This window comes from Triticum urartu, chromosome 7, assembly GCF_003073215.2.
Source record: "Triticum urartu cultivar G1812 chromosome 7, Tu2.1, whole genome shotgun sequence".
In the NCBI taxonomy this organism is placed as follows: Eukaryota; Viridiplantae; Streptophyta; class Magnoliopsida; order Poales; family Poaceae; genus Triticum; species Triticum urartu.
In genome coordinates, this window is record NC_053028.1 from 601,981,061 (window position 1) to 601,998,734 (window position 17,674).

Genomic DNA, 17,674 nt, shown 5'->3' on the forward strand with positions numbered 1-17,674 from the left:
TTTCAATGTAATTCTCTTTATGGTGGCATGAATCTTCAGATCCGAATGATTCAAGACAAATGTTTAATATTGACATAGAAATAATAATACTTCAAGCATACTAACTAAGCAATTATGTCTCTTCAAAATAACATGGCCAAAGAAAGTTATCCCTACAAAATCATATAGTCTGGCTATGCTCCATCTTCACCACACAAAGTATTCAAATCATGCACAACCCCGATGACAAGCCAAGCAATTGTTTCATACTTTTAATGTTCTCAAACTTTTTCAATTTTCACGCAATACATGAGCGCGAGCCATGGACATAGCACTATAGGTGGAATAGAATGGTGGTTGTGGAGGAGACAAAAAGGCAGAAGATAGTCTCACATCAACTAGGCATATCAACGGGCTATGGAGATGCCCATCAATAGATATCAATATGAGTGAGTAAGGATTGCCATGCAACGGATGCACTAGAGCTATAAATATATGAAAGCTCAACAAAAAGAAACTAAGTGGGTGTGCATCCAACTTGCTTGCTCACGAAGACCTAGGGAATTTTGAGGAAGCCCATCGTTGGAATATACGAGCCAAGTTCTATAATGAAAAATTCCCACTAGTATATGAAAGTGATAACATAGGAGACTCTCTATCATGAAGATCATGGTGCTACTTTGAAGCACAAGTGTGGAAAAAGGATAGTAGTATTGCCCCTTTATATATATTTTTTATTTTTTTTTGGGCCTTCTTTTTTTTCTTTGGCCTTTTTTGGGACAATACTCTATGAATGATGATCATCACACTTTTATTTATTTACAACTCAATGATTACAACTCGATACAAGAACAAAGTATGACACTATATGAATGCCTCCGGTGGTGTACCGGGATAGCAATGATGCATGCGTGACTTATATGAAAGAATTATGAACGGTGGCTTTGCCACTACTAAAATGTCAACTACATGATCATGCAAAGCAATATGACAATGATGGAGCGTGTCATGATAATCGGAACGGTGGAAAGTTGCATGGCAATATATCTCAGAATGGCTATGGAAATGCCATGATAGGTAGGTATGGTGGCTGTTTTGAGGAAGGTGTATGGTGGGTGTATGATACCGGCGAAAGGTACGCGGTATTAGAGAGGCTAGCAATGGTGGAAGGGTGAGAGTGCGTATAATCCATGGACTCAACATTAGTCATAAAGAACTCACATACTTATTGCAAAAATCTATTAGTTATCGAAGAAAAGTACTACGTGCATGCTCCTAGGAGGATAGATTGGTAGGAAAAGACCATCACTCGTCCCCGACCGCCACTCATAAGGAGGACAATCAATAAATACATCATGCTCCGACTTCTTAACATAACGGTTCACCATACATGCATGCTACGGGAATCACAAACTTCAACACAAGCATTTCTCAAATTCACAATTACTCAACTAGCACGACTCTAATATCACCATCTCCATATCTCAAAACAATTATCAAGTTTCAAACTTCTCATAGTATTCAACACACTCATAAGAAATTTTTATTTATTTAATCTTGAATGCCTCAAATAATTAAAGCAAATTACCATGCTGTTTTGTAGGACTCTCAAAATAATCTAAGTGAAGCATGAGAGAACAATGGTTTCTATAAAACAAATTCACCGACGTGCTCTAAAAGATATAAGTGAAGCATTAGAGCAAAAACTATATAACTCAAAAGATATAAGTGAAGCACATAGAATATTCTAATAATTTTCGAATCATGTGTGTCTCTCTTAAAAAGGTGTGTGCAGAAAGTATGATTGTGGAAAACTAACAAATAAAGACTCAAATAATACAAGACGCTCCAAACAAAACACATGTCATGTGGTAAATAAAAATATAGCTCCAAGTAAAGTTACCGATAGAAGTAGACGAAAGAGGGGATGCCTTCCGGGGCATCCCCAAGCTTTGGCTTCTAGGTGTCCTTAGATTATCTTGGGGGTGCCATGGGTATCCCCAAGCTTAGGCTCTTGCCACTCCTTGTTCCATAATCCATCAAATCTTTACCCAAAACTTGAAAACTTCACAACACAAAACTTAAAGTAGAAAGTCTCGTGAGCTCCGTTAGCGAAAGAAAACAAAACACCACTTCAAGGTACTATAATGAACTCATTCTTTATTTATATTGGTGTTAAACCTACTTTATTCCAACTTCTCTATGGTTTATAAACTATTTTACTAGCCATAGATTCATCAAAATAAGCAAACAACACACGAAAAACAGAATCTGTCAAAAACAAAACGGTCTGTAGTAATCTGTAGCTAACGCAAGATCTGTAACCCCAAAAATTCTAAAATAAATTTCTGGACATGAGGAATTTATATATTAATCATCTTCAAAAAGAATTAACTAAATAGCACTTTCCAAATAAAAATGGCAGCAATTCTCGTGAGCGCTAAAGTTTCTGTTTTTTTACAGCAAGATTAACAAGACTTTCCCCAAGTCTTCCCAACGGTTCTACTTGGCACAAACACTAATTAAACACAAAAAACAAAACCAAAAAAGAGGCTAGATAAATTATTTATTACTAAACAGGAGTAAAAAAGCAAGGAATAAAGATAAAATTGGGTTGCCTCCCAACAAGCGCTATCGTTTAACGCCCCTAACTAGGCATAAAAAGCAAGGATAGATCTAGGTGTTGCCATATTTGATAGGCAATCCATAAGTGGCTCTCATAATAGATTCGTAAGTTAATTTAATTTTCTTTCTAGAAAAGTGTTCCATGCCTTTCCTTAACGGAAATTACAATCTAATATTCCCTTCCTTCATATTAATAATTGCACAAATCGTTCTAAGGAAAGGTCTACCAAGAATAATAGGACATGAAGGATTGCAATCTATGTCAAGAACAATAAAATCTATGGGCACATAATTCCTATTTGCAACAATAAGAACATCATTAATTCTTCCCATAGGTTTCTTAATAGTGGAATCCGCAAGGTGCAAGTTTAAAGAGTAATCATCAAAATCACGGAAACCTAACAAATCACACAAAGTCTTTGGAATCGTGGAAACACTAGCACCCAAATCACACAAAGCATAGCATTCATGATCTTTAATTTTAATTTTAATAGTAGGTTCCCACTCATCATAAAGTTTTCTAGGGATAGAAACTTCCAACTCAAGTTTTTCTTCATAAGATTGCATCAAAGCATCAACGATATGTTTAGTAAAAGCTTTATTTTTTTGAATATGGTAAAAGCTTTATTTTGACTATAAGCATGAGGATAATTTAGCACGGATTGCAACAAGGAAATACAATCTATCAAAGAGCAATTGTCATAATTAAATTCCTTGAAATCCAAAATAGTGGGTTCATCAATATTTAAAGTTTTGACTTCTTCAATCCCACTTTTAACAATTTTAGCATCAAGATCCAAAGACTCCGAATTTTTGGAACACCGTCTAGGTAAAGGTGGATCATATTAAATCCCATCATTATCAAGATTCATATTGCAAAATAAAGATTTAATAGGGGACACATCAATAACTTTTAGATCTTCATCTTTATCTTTCAGAAAAAAATTCGGCTTAGCGACCATCTTATTAACTAAGGTGGCTTGCTTATCCGAAACTTCATCTATTAACTTCTCAAGATAAGCAATCTGAGATTTCAAACCATCAGATTCTTTAGACATATCATCGAACTCTTTATACATATAACTCGTAAAACTTTTTTGTTCTTTAAGCTCATTTCTAAACAAACTATTATGCTCAAATTGTAAAACCATAAAACTCCTGACGTTGCTTTCGATCTCTTCAAACCTTTTAAGGTGAGGATCACCAAATCTAGGTAAAACCATCGTGACAAGCAAGCAATCAAACACACAAGCAAACGAGGAACGGGCAAAAAGAGGCCAATAGAGAAAGAGAGGGAGGATAGAGAGAGAGGGCGAATAAAACGGCAAGGGTGAAGTGGGGGAGAGGAAAACGAGAGGCAAATGGCAAATAATGTAATGCTAGAGATAAGGGTTGTGATGGGTACTTGGTATGTTGACTTTTGAGTAGACCTCCCCGGCAACGGCGCCAGAAATCCTTCTTGCTACCTCTTGAGCACTTGCGTTGGTTTTCCCTTGAAGAGGAAAGGGTGATGCAGCAGAGTAGCATAAGTATTTCCCTCAGTTTTTGAGAACCAAGGTATCAATCCAGTAGGAGGCCACGCACGAGTCCCTCGTACCTACACAAACAAATAAATCCTCGCAACCAACGCGATAAGGGGTTGTCAATCCCTACACGGTCACTTATGAGAGTGAGATCTGATAGATATGATAAGATAATATTTTTGGGTATTTTTATGATAAAGATGCAAAGTAAAATAAAAGGCAAAGGAAATAACTAAGTATTGGAAGATTAATATGATGGAAGATAGACCCGGGGGCCATAGGTTTCACTAGTGGCTTCTCTCGAGAGCATAAGTATTCACGACGGGTAAACAAATTATTGTTGTGCAATTGATAGAATTGAGCATAGTTATGATAATATCTAGGTATGATCATGTATATAGGCATCACGTTCGAGACAAGTAGACCGACTCCTGCCTGCATCTACTACTATTACTCCACACATCGACCGCTATCCAGCATGCATCTAGAGTATTAAGTTCAAGAGAACAGAGTAACGCTTTAAGCAAGATGACATGATGTAGAGGGATAAACTCATGCAATATGAAATAAACCCCATCTTGTTATCCTCGATGACAAAAATACAATACGTGCCTTGCTGCCCCTACTGTCATTGGGAAAGGACACCGCAAGATTGAACCCAAAGATAAGCACTTCTCCCATTGCAAGAAAGATCAATCTAGTAGGCCAAACCAAACTGGTAATTCGAAGAGACTTGCAAAGATAACCAATCATACATAAAAGAATTCAGAGAAGATTCAAATATTGTTCATAGATAAACTTGATCATAAACCCACAATTCATCGGTCTCAACAAACACACCGCAAAAGAAGACTACATCGAATAGATCTCCATAAGAGAGGGGGAGAACTTTGTATTGAGATCCAAAAAGAGAGAAGAAGCCATCTAGCTAATAACTATGGACCCGTATGTCTGAGGTAAACTACTCACACTTCATCGGAAGGGCTATGGTGTTGATGTAGAAGCCCTCCGTGATCGATGCCCCCTTCGGCGGAGCTTCGGAACAGGCCCCAAGATGGGATCTCGTGGATACAGAAAGTTACGGCGGTGGAATTAGGGTTTTGGCTCCGTATCTGGTAGTTTGGGGGTACGTAGGTATATATAGGAGGAAGGAGTACGTCGGTGGAGCAACAGGGGGCCCACGAGGGTGGAGGGCGCGCCCAGGGGGGTAGGCGCGCCCCCCTACCTCGTGGCCTCCTGGTTGATGTCTTGACGTAGGGTCCGAAGTCCTCTGGATCATGTTCGTTCCGAAAATTACGTTCCCGAAGGTTTCGTTCTGTTTGGACTCCGTTTGATATTCTTTTTCTGCGAAACCCTAAAATAGGCAAAAAAAACAGCAATTCTGGGTTGGGCCTCCGGTTAATAGGTTAGTCCCAAAAATAATATAAAAGTATATAATAAAGCCCAATAATATCCAAAACAGAATATAATATAGCATGGAACAATCAAAAATTATAGATACGTTGGAGACATATCAGCGTGCATGATCCCGACGGCGATGGTGGTGGTGGCGACGACGACGACGATGACGACGTACATTTTGTGTAGCTAGGGCTCAAAAACTATTTGATGGTCTGTATATTTTGGTGAGGTGGTATATACTAACCCCTCACGGTGACGGTGAACTTGCGGTGGTAGGACGACACCCTCTTTTGGATGTGGTGGTAGGTTAACACCAAGGTAGTGCTAGGAAGAACTTGCTATGTCGTATGATCATGCATGCTTTACTTCTTCTCTTCTGCTCCATTGTTGTTTGTGTGCTACTTTGCTTGCTACTTGTGTGCTCCATTGATTTGTTGCTTCAACTCTTGCTCTTGTGCATTGCTAGGGCAAGTGGTATGCCGTGTTCATTGGTGAGGTTCCAGAGGTTTATAGTTCATGGGAAGAAGCCAATGCACAAGTGGCATCGTATAGCAACAGGAACTATAGAGTGTTCAAGACTAAGCAGGCAGCAGAACAAGCTTACTCTGCCTGGGTGCGAAAGCACGGAGGCAGCAGTATCGACAGTGCCAAGGTTGGAGCTGTCAAAGTGGAAGCTCCTAAGGTGGATCGTCAGTTCGGCCTAAAGCTGAAGAACTTCATCATCTTCGCCCAGTTCGTCACCATTGCTGTGTTGTGGCGTTGGTGTGCTAGGTGTGATCATTGTGGGTAAGCTCACCAACTAGGGTATAAGGTAAGCACAACATGTATGCCGTATGCAACCAAACGCCGTGTTCATGTGCCGCTAGGGCCAATGCAGCCAACCAAACAAAGTGCACTTGCGTATTACCTAATGCAGGGACTAGGGATGCAGGCAACCAATCAAGTTGCATATGGCGTATTAGGCCTGTTTTTACTCAACCAGACTGGGTTGAGAAGTGCATGCGATGCAGGAACTGTTGACAACGGCAACCAAACACGCCCTAACAGTTTGATATGAGAAACTGAAAAGAGAGCACTACAGAGCATGGTGGTATCCAATAATAGAGAAATAAAAAGGGCCTCAATGGATACATATTTCCGAGACCAGGCAGCGCCGTACCAATCCTTCACCGACCGCCTGCCCTTGGCTCAAAAGAACACTCGAGTGCAAATTATGCAAGGAAGCAACTTAGCCTGTACTCCTATCTCCTACTCTCTTTGACCAGCAAACAGAAGATGCTTTGATCCTAGTCTACTACAGCATGATGGAGCATGCACGACGTAGTCTGACTAAGGACAGATTACCTGCAATTATTGAAGGTTCTCCCTCCTGATTGGTCTGTATGGCCACACACTCCTGCAGTTGCACATGGGACATACCCGAAATGCTAGTGGATAATACACTTCGTCAACATCCAATAAATGTCAACACATTATTCTGATTATTGTGAATCAAGGCACACACAGTTAAATGTATGATTGTGAGTAACAACGGTTTCCTAGGAAAATACCTCAAAGAAATAACATGCTATGTATTGATTGAGAATAATCATGATTGCAGAGGACGTGTCGTCCTATGATTAATTTTTAAATCAGAACAAGAATCATAGGATTAAATTGCTCTCCTCATGATACCAAGCTAATGACGCAGTCCACACATATAAGTAGCACCAGTATGAGGCCTATTTTTATCACAGATGTATGCATTTGTTTCTCACACTCATATCATATCATGGGTCGGGTGAAAAGTTTTTTTTTTGGAACGAAGATGCTAGAAGCGTCCGGCTTTAAATTAATAAAGCCACCAGGCAGCATCCACATAAGGTTGAAAAGATTTTACCAGGACTTCATCCATATCAGGCTGCATAGCTTCGGTCGCATCAGTAGATATGTCGTCGATATCGATAGTTTTTATCTATCGGTTCGTCGGTTCATCCCTTCTGGATCCAACTGTCCTACTTCCTTGCCATTGCTATACTTGGTTCAGTCCTCTTGATGCCGCTGAAATCAAGCAGTCCTGAGTTCAGCCCTGCTTTTTAAATGTAATCGTTCGTTGAAATGTAACGTAACAAAAAAGCTACGCTGCTCATACAGTACCATGTAACCTAACCTTCCTGAGTGTTGCTATGAACAACAGCAACTTGATTGAGGACTGGTATACCAAGTACTGTGGGATGCAAGTGCAACCTTCCACAGCTGCACTTATCAGCGCCATCATAGAATAAACTGAAGAATGAGATTTTTCACTCAGCATGATCACCAATCCAACTTCAGAACAATTTCCTGAGAACATGTGCAGTACCTGCAGGATCTGCGTCCAAGAAGAAAAAATTAACAGAAAACTTGGCAGAGGGAGGCTCAAGTCGTAATGTCGTGAAATAGTCGAATAAACATGTGCAACCATCTCAAGCAACTTACTAAACCAACACCCAAAACCACCATCACAGTTTGATACAAGAAACTGAAAGCAGAGCACTACAGAGCGTGGTGATATCCAAAATAGAGAAATAAAAAGGGCCTCAATGGATACATTTTCTGAGACCTGGCAGCGGCGAATTGAAGGCGGACACGCATGTGCACCGTACGAATCACTCACCGGCCGGCTGCCCTGAGCTCAACTGAAAGAACACCCTAGTGCAAATTATGCAAAGCAGCAACTTGGCATGTATCCTTCTACTATATCCTACACTCTTTGACCAAGCAAATGGAAGATGCTTTGATCCTAGTCTGCTACACCATGAAGTTGCTAACATGGGGCATGCACGACGTAGTCTGACTACGGACAGACTACCTGCAATTATTGAAGGTTCTTCCTCCTGATTGGTCTGTATGGCCACACACTCCTGCAGTTGCACATGGGACATACTCGAAATGCTAGTGGATATTACGCTTCGTCAACCTCCAATAAACAAGAATGCATTATTGTGAATGAAGGCACACATAATTAAGTGTATGATTGTGAGTGACAATGTTTATCTTGGAAAAGACCTCAAAGAAATAATATAGTATTGATTGATTGAGAATAAAATGATTGTAGTGGGCTTGCCGACCTATGATTATTATTTAAACCAGAACTAGAATCTTAGGACTAGATTGAGCTGCTCATGGTACCAAGCCAATGATGCAGTGCACACATATAAGTAGCACCAGTATGAGACCTATCTTGTCACAGACATATGCATTTGTTTCTCACACTCGTACATAGCACCATGGGTCGGGTGAAAAGATTTTACCAGGATTTCATCCATATCAAGCTGCATAGCTTCAGCCGTATCAGTAGATATGTCATTGATTCGATAGTTTTCATCTATCGATTCGTCGCATTGCATGTTCATCCATTCTGGATCCAACTGTCCTACTTCCTTGCCATTGCTATACTTGGTTCAGTCCTCTTGATATCGCTGAAACCAAGCAATCCTGAGTTCAGCCCTCCTTATATTGACATGTTGTACTTGTCAACCTCTGCTCTAACAGTTTCTGGCCTCAGCACCGTCAAGATGGAGGACCTCTCGAGCTCTCAGATTGTGGTCCTAACACTGCTCATGCTTGTAGGAGGGGAGATCTTTGTTTCACTCTTAGGCCTCATGCTTAGAGTGAACCATCAAGACATGCAAGATCTTCCGAGCGTGAAGATCAGCTCAGTTCCGGTCGAGCTTGAAGTGCTAGACTTGGCCAACAGCATGGCACTATGTGATGAGTCGCAGCTTGAAGACGCTTCTCATGCAATTCCACCAAAGAAATGTACAGAGTTGAAGAGGAGTAGGTCTGTCAAGTGCTTAGGATATGTGGTCTTTGGGTACTTCGCCGTGATCCATGTCTTGGGTTTTGTGCTGGTTTTTCTGTATATAACTCATGTGCCAACTGCAAGTGCCCCACTGAACAAGAAAGGGATCAACATCGTGCTCTTCTCACTATCAGTCACCGTCGCCTCCTGTGCGAATGCAGGACTCGTGCCCACAAATGAGAACATGGTCATCTTCTCAAAGAATTCAGGCCTCTTGTTGCTGCTCAGTGGCCAGATGCTCGCAGGCAACACATTATTCCCTCTCTTCCTGAGGCTACTGGTATGGTTCCTGGGGAAGCTCACAAAGGTGAAGGAGCTGAGGCTCATGACCAAGAACCCTGAGGAAGTGCATTTTGCTAATTTGCTTCCTAGGTTGCCGACTGTGTTTCTCTCCTCGACGGTCATCGGCATTGTAGCAGCTGGGGTCACGCTGTTTTGCTCTGTTGACTGGAACTCTTCAGTGTTTGATGGGCTCGGCTCTTATCAGAAGACAGTCAATGCATTCTTCATGGTGGTGAATGCGAGGCACTCTGGGGAGAATTCCATTGACTGCTCGCTCATGTCCCCTGCCATTGTAGTATTATTCATCGGCATGATGTAAGTTCATTACTGCATGGCACTTCATTTAATTTGATGTTTCATTTCGAATCATTTGATAAGTAGGTACAACTTACTGGCTTTGGAATCTCAAATTCATGTGCGGTAATTTACTTCTTGGTCTCAGGTATTTGCCATCATCAGCAACATTTGCACCACCCAGTGGAGACACTAAAACCACCAATGAGAACACGAAAGGGAAAGGCAAGAGAGGGTTGTTGGTGCAGAATTTGGCATTCTCACCGCTCGGGTGTAACATCATCTTTGTGATAGTTGCCTGCATCATTGAAAGGAGAAGGCTCAGAAGCGATCCACTCAACTTCTCCACCTTGAACATGATATTTGAGGTCATCAGGTGTGTTATTCTTTCATGTGATAAAAAAAAACTTACATCACTCTCCCTAACTAAAGATGGAGAAAAGTTAGCAAGGCAATGGTACCGTAGACTAGACATAAATGGCAATTGCAGCATAACATAAGAATGAAGTTAATTCATAAACAGAGCACTTTGTGTCTGCAAGAGCTAAACACGGCACTAAACTAACTTAGATGGCAAAATCTAACTCGTGAATGCATTTCAGTAATAAGGAAATTAATTTTGTATGCTTTGTTTTGCAGTGCATACGGCAACGTTGGGCTATCCACTGGTTACAGTTGTTCTAGGCTGCATCAGCTGCACCCAGAGATCATCTGCCAGGACATGCCATACAGCTTTTCTGGATGGTGGAGTGACGGAGGAAAGTTTCTGCTAGTCTTGGTCATGCTCTATGGAAGGCTTAAGGTGTTCGCAGTGTCCACGGGTAAATCCTGGAAAGTATGATACAGTTGGCCAAGACTAATTGCAAAGGCAAGTGTGCCAAACTGGTATAACTGTCGCGTACTTGCAAGATGAATCAGGTTTCTAGCTGGATCAATGGATGAAAAAAAATATGTTGGTGGATGTTGGGCATGCAATGGAAATTATCTATCAATGTGTGGCATCTTGACGTGTGTTCCGTAGAGTTGCAGCGGAAAGACAATTGAATTCTTATTCTTATTGTTAGGGCAGGGTTAGTATTACACTATTACTTCACACAATTTACAATATAGAAAAAACTTGTGGGCCTTGACACCCTATTTATAAGCACAGCTAATGTTGCTCTATCATTGTAGTACATACTACACAGAAGTTCCGGGAGAAACTAGAAAAAAGTTACTTAATTATCGAAACTCAAAGCCTGAAGTTTGAATTAAAATAATGAGCAATACCTTGGTATATTTTGTTGAGATCTTCAAAAGGTGTTCCACAATTCTAGTCAACAGGCAGAGCAAGCATGAAGATCCAGCTAACACGTCTGAGTTTTGCACTAACGCATAATTTCTTCGGGACGTGAACATGTGATGATCAATTCATGCGAAGAAATAATTGTACACGCAGATCACGGAAGGCCACCAGGGAAGGCAAAGTCATAGCGAACACACAAATCATGCAAAGCGATAGAGCCATTCAGTTGCGGGTTATTGAGTTCACTGAACCTTGTCTGGTGTCTTCTTCCAAAGTAACTACTCGTTAGCATCTTCATATCAATAACAATAACAGGTTTACCTCGATTTTCAGTGAGCAATGACTTTCCATCCGAAAAAATATCATTTGAGTATGTCGGCCCTATTAGAAGTCCCAGTCGTATCCGCAAGAATAGCCTTTGGACTCATCTTACCTCTTCAGCTCAGGATCAATCAAGACGTAACAACGGCATGCCTCATTTATGATGTACCATGGCTAGCAAGCAACAGACTAGAAAGTGACTAACTGAGGGAAGTTTCCTGTCCACTGGTGGCCTATGCATGCCCCTTGAAGCATGGCATTAGAACACTTCCTGGCCATGAGTTCGGTCACAGCTAAACATGCAGCGTGTCATCATCTTATTTTATAGCACCACAATCGCTTTTCTGACCATCACTGCTGGGCATCTTCAAGGGAAGAACCAACTGCAGAGTTCCATAATCATCTTCTGCACATTCTTGTTTGCATTGTGAAATTCTTTTTTTTTCTGCATTGTGAAATTCAGAGATGCTCTTATATCGATTTAAATATTAAATAAAAGTTTGGCATAACTTTTTGGAAACTCCACTACCAGTAGCACTTATTAGATGTTGTGCCATTATTTCTCTACATATATGTAAGTAACACTTTCACTTGTCTACTCTGGTGACCTGGTCGAGGTTGCTCTTGGCGGGATGGCAATTGGCAATTTGTCTTCGTCTGGAAGCAAAGCCTTCACTTGGCTAATCTGGTGACGTGGTCATGGTTACCCGAAAAATGACAATTGGCAAATGGTGAGAGAAAATTTTAGTACACATGCAAACTGTTCTTTCTATGCTGCTTTACCGTGCATTTGAGCATGTTGGTGCATGCTCCTAAGACATAACATTAAATTCTGAAATGTATCTTTTTCTGAAGATTAAAATTTAAGAACTGATGATATACTCCAATACTCCATTGGTAAAATTTCACTTGTAAATGCCAGGCACATACACTATAAAGAGCTCGAACCACTCCATTTAACTCCAATGCCTAGCCAGCTGCATATCATCAGCTCATCTGTGTTTATTTTTCAGTCCATTGCTTTCGATCTTAGCTTGCTTTTGATTTACTTGTCCTAATTTTTTTTCATCGACGTACTTGGTTTTGTTTCCTTGATGGCTTTGAACAAAGGTTAGTTGATTATGGAATCGAACCCTAAAGTCTGCATGGAAATAATGAACAATACCTCGGTATATTTTGTTGAGGCGCTATCCAGTCTGAGTACCGCACAAATGATTCACTTGAAGAAATAATTGTACAAACAGAACACGAAAGGCCATCATATAAGCCAAAGTCACAACAAACGCCAAATCATGCAAAGGGGTAAGCTATTGAGTTCAGTGAACCTTCTCTGGGGTCCTCTTCCAAAGTGAGGTGAATCCATTAGCATCTTCAGTCAGTAACATTTACAGGTTTTACCTCAAGATGCCAATCAAGCAACACTCTCCATTTGAGCACCAATTTGAGTAGAGAAATCCTAGCCGCATGCACTAAAATAACCTCGGGACTCATCTTACCTCCTCAGCTTAGGACCAATCAAGATGTAACTGTATCCTGGATTTGTGATGTACCATGGTCAGCAGGGAACTGACTACAAAGGGACTAACTGAGAAAGGTTCTTGTCCACTTGTGTCTGTACATTTCCCTTGAAGCATGGCATAGAATACTTCCTAGCCATGAGTTCCATTACAGCTAAACATGCTCTATGTCCTTGTAGCATAGCAGCTGCAATCACTTTCTGACTCATTATTGCTGGACATCTTCAAGGAAAGAGCCAAAGGTAAAGTACCAAAATCGCTCTATGCACATTCTTGTTTGCACTTTACAACGCGAAATTCAGAGGTGCTCTTACATCCATCCAAAAAAAGTTTAGCATAGCTTCCAGGAAATTCCACAACCAGAACATACGAGCTGTTACACCACCCGATCAAGGTTGCCTTAGTGGCATGGCAATTGGCAAATTGCCTTCTATGTAAACAACACTTTCACTTGCCTACTCTGGTGAGCTGGTCATGGTTGACGTTAGAAAGATGACAATTGGCAAATGGTGGGACAAAAATTTACCACGCATTCAAACTGTTCTTTTTCTAAGCTCGATCTGCACGCCCGCATGCATAGCATTAAGTTCTGAAAGGTATCTTTTTTTCCAAAGGAAAATATGGAAGGCATCTCAAACCGCATTGTCCATGTCTGCTTGTCCACTAACTTTGACCGGGCTGTATATATACTTCCATTGCTCACTTGTACTTGTAGTTGCCTGCTGAATCAAGGCACATACATCAAAGATATAGAGGCACACTGCCATCTATCTAACTCCAATGCCTGTCCGGCTGCATACTTTTCTTAGTTCGGCAAGGCATATCAGCAATTCATCTGTGTTCATTTTTCAGTTCATTGCTTTCCATCTTAGCCCACTTTTGATTCACTTGTCCTATTTTGTTGTCATTGATGTACTTGGCTTTGCTGCCTTGATGGCCCTGAAGCCAAGCAACCCTAACTACAGTCCTCGCTATGTCGATATATTTTTCCTTTCGACATCTGCAGTCACAGTTACAGGATTAGCTACCATCAAAATGGAGGATCTTTCTACCTCTCAAGTAGTTATCCTAACTCTCTTGATGTTGTTAGGAAGTGAGATGTTTGTTTCCCTGCTTGGCCATATTCATGAGTTGAGCAAGCAAAACAAGCATGACCCTGAAGATAGTAGAGTTACATCGGTTACCGTGCAAGATGAGTCGCAGATAGAAGAGGCAATCCCGGCAACACCATCAATTAATACCACTAGCCTCAAGAAGAGTTGCCGCAAATACATAGGATTTGTGCTGTTGGCATACATGGTCTTGATTCTTCTTGTAGGTTCTCTATTGGTGTTCTTGTACGTAGCACATGTTTCAACTGCAAGAGATGTGCTAACAAGGAAAAGTATCAATACCATGCTCTTCTCGATATCAGTCACCGTCTCTTCTTTCACCAACGGAGGGCTAATTCCGACGAACGAGAGCATGGCGGTTTTTTCCTCAAACCAGGGCCTCCTCCTGCTACTCACTGGCCAGATTCTTGCAGGCAACACCCTGCTTCCTGTGTTTCTGAGGCTGATGATATGGGCACTGAGAGGACTAAGAATAACCAGAGCTAAACCTGAAGAGTTGGAGTTCATGATGAACAACACAAAGGCCTTGGGTTCTAACCACTTGCTGCCTAACAAGCAGACAGTATTCCTTGCAGCATCGGTCGCTGCTCTCATAGCCGTGCCCGTCACGTTTTTCTGCTGCTTGAACTGGGAATCCGCAGTGTTTGCGGGGCTGACCCCCAATCAGAAGATCACCAACGCATTGTTCATGGCGGTGAACACAAGGCAGGCAGGGGAGAATTCCATTGACTGCTCCCTCGTCGCTCCTGCGGTTTTAATACTATTCATCGCCATGATGTAAGTTCCGCGCACTCAAAGTTCTTGTTGGCAGGCAAACAACCACAAGAACAATCAACAAGTATCTGTGCATTTTCAGGTGCATCCCGGCCTCGACATCATTTCTCTCACTGCATGAAGGTGCCGAGAGGGGCATCACAGAACACAAGGATGGGGCAAACAAGAGAAGAATGTCGCTGAATAAAATGCTGTTTTCACCACTAGCCTGCACCGCAGTGCTGATAATGCTGGCCTGCATCACCGAGAGGAGATCGCTCTCCGCCGACCCCCTCAATTTCTCCACATTCAACATGATCTTCGAGGTCATAAGGTAACTAGCCGAACATATGAAAATCTTCTGAAACTTTAGTGCTCTCATAATTCTTCAGGAACTGCTTGTGTTGTGACTGAATCGATTTCCACGCGTGCGTGCAGCGCGTACAGGAACGTAGGACTGTCCACCGGTTACAGCTGCGCGAGGCTGCCGCACGCGGAGAAGCAGAGCGTCTGCCAGGACATGCCCTACAGCTTCTCCGGGTGGTGGAGCGACCAGGGGAAGGTGGTTCTTGTCCTGGTGATGCTCTGCGGGAGGCTCAAATGCTTCCACAGGCAGAGGAGCTAGTCCGTTGCGCCAACGCCATCGGATTGCCCGGCCATTTTTCCTCGTTGTGCTCTTCAATCCTGGTGTAAATTCGCAAGAAATTGGTCCTGAATAATGCTTCTGTATGTGCAATTATGTATGCTTCTGTAGTCTGTACACAAAATACAAAAGCCACAAATACAGGCGCTTACAGTTACAGGGTGGTGGAGGTTACCGAGCGGCGGGCTACCTCCGAGCTCGAGGCCGTGTAACATCGCTGCCGGTGCCCCGCAACACGCCGGAGCTCTCCCTTCGCCTCCCGCAGCGGGCATGCTCCCAGCGAACGGCTCGAGGTGGCTCCCGTCGCCGGCCACGGCTGAGAATGCCACCGGGGCTTGTCGCCGCAGCCCACGTGGTCCTCGGAGTCGGCGCCGTCTTCAGCGGCTGGGGGCGGAGGCTGTTGTGCCGGCCGGATCAGGACCATCGGCGTTGACTCCGGCGGCCATCTCTGCTGCGGCGGCCGTGTGTCCGGTTTGGGCCGCGACGGGCTTTCGAGATTTTAATTTGGGCTTTGAGTTTGGAGAAGCTTAGCCCTTTCGAATTGTTGTTGGACGAAATCGCAGAAAATCGAAGCGCGTTCCCAACAGCGCGTCTCAGGGCCCAACTCGGATTCAATCCCCATCGAGAATCCGGTTTACTACTCCTTTGCCGCCACACCACCGGTTCCAACCCTTTCTTGCCCCTCCCGCTTCCCGACCTCCGATCCGGCGAGCTCGCCTTCTTGCCCCAGGATCACGATCCGCGTCCTCTTGCTCCCTCCCGCTGCGTCTGATCTGTTGCTCTCGCGATTCCACGGCCGTGACCATGGGCGGCACCACGGTGCTCCCGCCGTCTCTGCCCCCGCGCCGTAGCGCCGCCGCCGCCGACCTTCACTCGTGCTCTTCCCGTGTGCGCGTGAACCCTGCCCTGATGGCGAACCCCGCCGCTGCCAAGAGGCCGAAGCGTCCCATGTCCGTGCGCGACAGATCGCAGCCGCAGCCGCCGGCGAAGCGCGTACGCGGAGTCTGCCCCGGCGGCGAGCTCCGCGTCGCGGTCGCCGCCGAGATCAACCTTCCGTGTCCCACCAGCGGCAAGGGTCCGAAAAGTCCCAAGAACCAGGTCGCCGAATCTCCGGCAAGCGCGACGCAACCGAAGCCGCCGATCAGCATGCGCGAACTGATCGAGAATGCTCGCCTCGCCAAGGCTTGGGCTCGCCCTGCCGCCGCCGAAGAAGAGGCCAGCCGCCGGCGTGACATCGAGCGCAGCAGAGCAGAGGCCCGGCGGAAGGTGGAGCGGATGGTGGACACCGTGCAGTTCAACGACCCTTACATCGACCCCTCCGACGTGACCAAGTCCCCGCATGAGCTGCTGGAAGCAAGACAAGAAGCATGGCGTGCTCAAGCTCAGCTCATTGCGATGGCTCGTCGACGGGACATGGAGACGTACAAGTGATGCATGTGTAGCATATCCACGGACGTGTGCTCAAGTGAAGTGGTCCGAGGAGGAAGAGAAGAAGAAAGTTCTTCCGGCGTGCAGTCTTTTTTTTTTTGCAACATAAAAGAGTTTTATTGCTTACTTAAGCAGGCATACAGTCATGATACAACGTGTTCATTAGGAAAACAGGAGTGTAATTAAGCCATAAACATCTTCTCCTAACACTTGTCGCCTGCTTCGCATATAAATGAACCGCTTCATTAGCTTCTCTACGTACGAATTTCAGCCTAAAACTCTCAAATTGATCAGAAAGCTCCCTGATCTCTTGAAGAATGGCAGTTATCTCCGAACGATCGAAGGTATCTGACTCCCACAACTTAACAATAGCTTGAGCATCAGTTTCCACCTCAACTCTGCTGAAACCTCTCTCAATAGCCATTCGAACCCCATCTCAAATTGCTTCTGCTTCCATGGACTGTGAGCTAGCTGCAAAATTATACCAAAGGCTTGTGCACGAAGTAATGCACCCTCCCTATCCCGAATAACCAGCCCAGTCGAACCTTGACAGGAAACATCATCAAAGGATGCATCTACATTAATCTTCATCACGCCTTCATCAGGTGGATTCCATTTTATTTGTTTTGATTGCTTCGGCTTGCTTACTTTTCCAGCACTTGTTGAGTCCATTACCGAGTCTATCACC

General features: G+C 43.5%; 3 protein-coding genes across 3 annotated transcripts; all 3 read left to right on the forward strand.

The window, feature by feature from the left end:
* Positions 1-8,678: 8,678 nt before the first annotated feature.
* LOC125523314 (cation transporter HKT1-like) lies at positions 8,679-10,978 on the forward strand. The gene is made up of 3 exons (XM_048688362.1): positions 8,679-9,948; positions 10,076-10,303; positions 10,567-10,978. Exons 1-3 carry the CDS (start codon positions 8,744-8,746, stop codon positions 10,766-10,768), a joined length of 1,635 nt encoding a protein of 544 aa, XP_048544319.1. The 5' UTR covers positions 8,679-8,743; the 3' UTR covers positions 10,769-10,978.
* Positions 10,979-12,392: 1,414 nt separating this feature from the next.
* Positions 12,393-15,658, forward strand: LOC125523315 (probable cation transporter HKT9). Its single transcript, XM_048688363.1, has 3 exons — positions 12,393-14,939; positions 15,019-15,249; positions 15,354-15,658. Exons 1-3 carry the CDS (start codon positions 13,831-13,833, stop codon positions 15,538-15,540), a joined length of 1,527 nt encoding a protein of 508 aa, XP_048544320.1. The 5' UTR covers positions 12,393-13,830; the 3' UTR covers positions 15,541-15,658.
* A 144-nt stretch (positions 15,659-15,802) lies between these two features.
* Positions 15,803-17,041, forward strand: LOC125523316. The gene has a single exon (XM_048688364.1). It carries the CDS (start codon positions 16,363-16,365, stop codon positions 16,987-16,989), a length of 627 nt encoding a protein of 208 aa, XP_048544321.1. The 5' UTR covers positions 15,803-16,362; the 3' UTR covers positions 16,990-17,041.
* Positions 17,042-17,674: the final 633 nt, after the last annotated feature.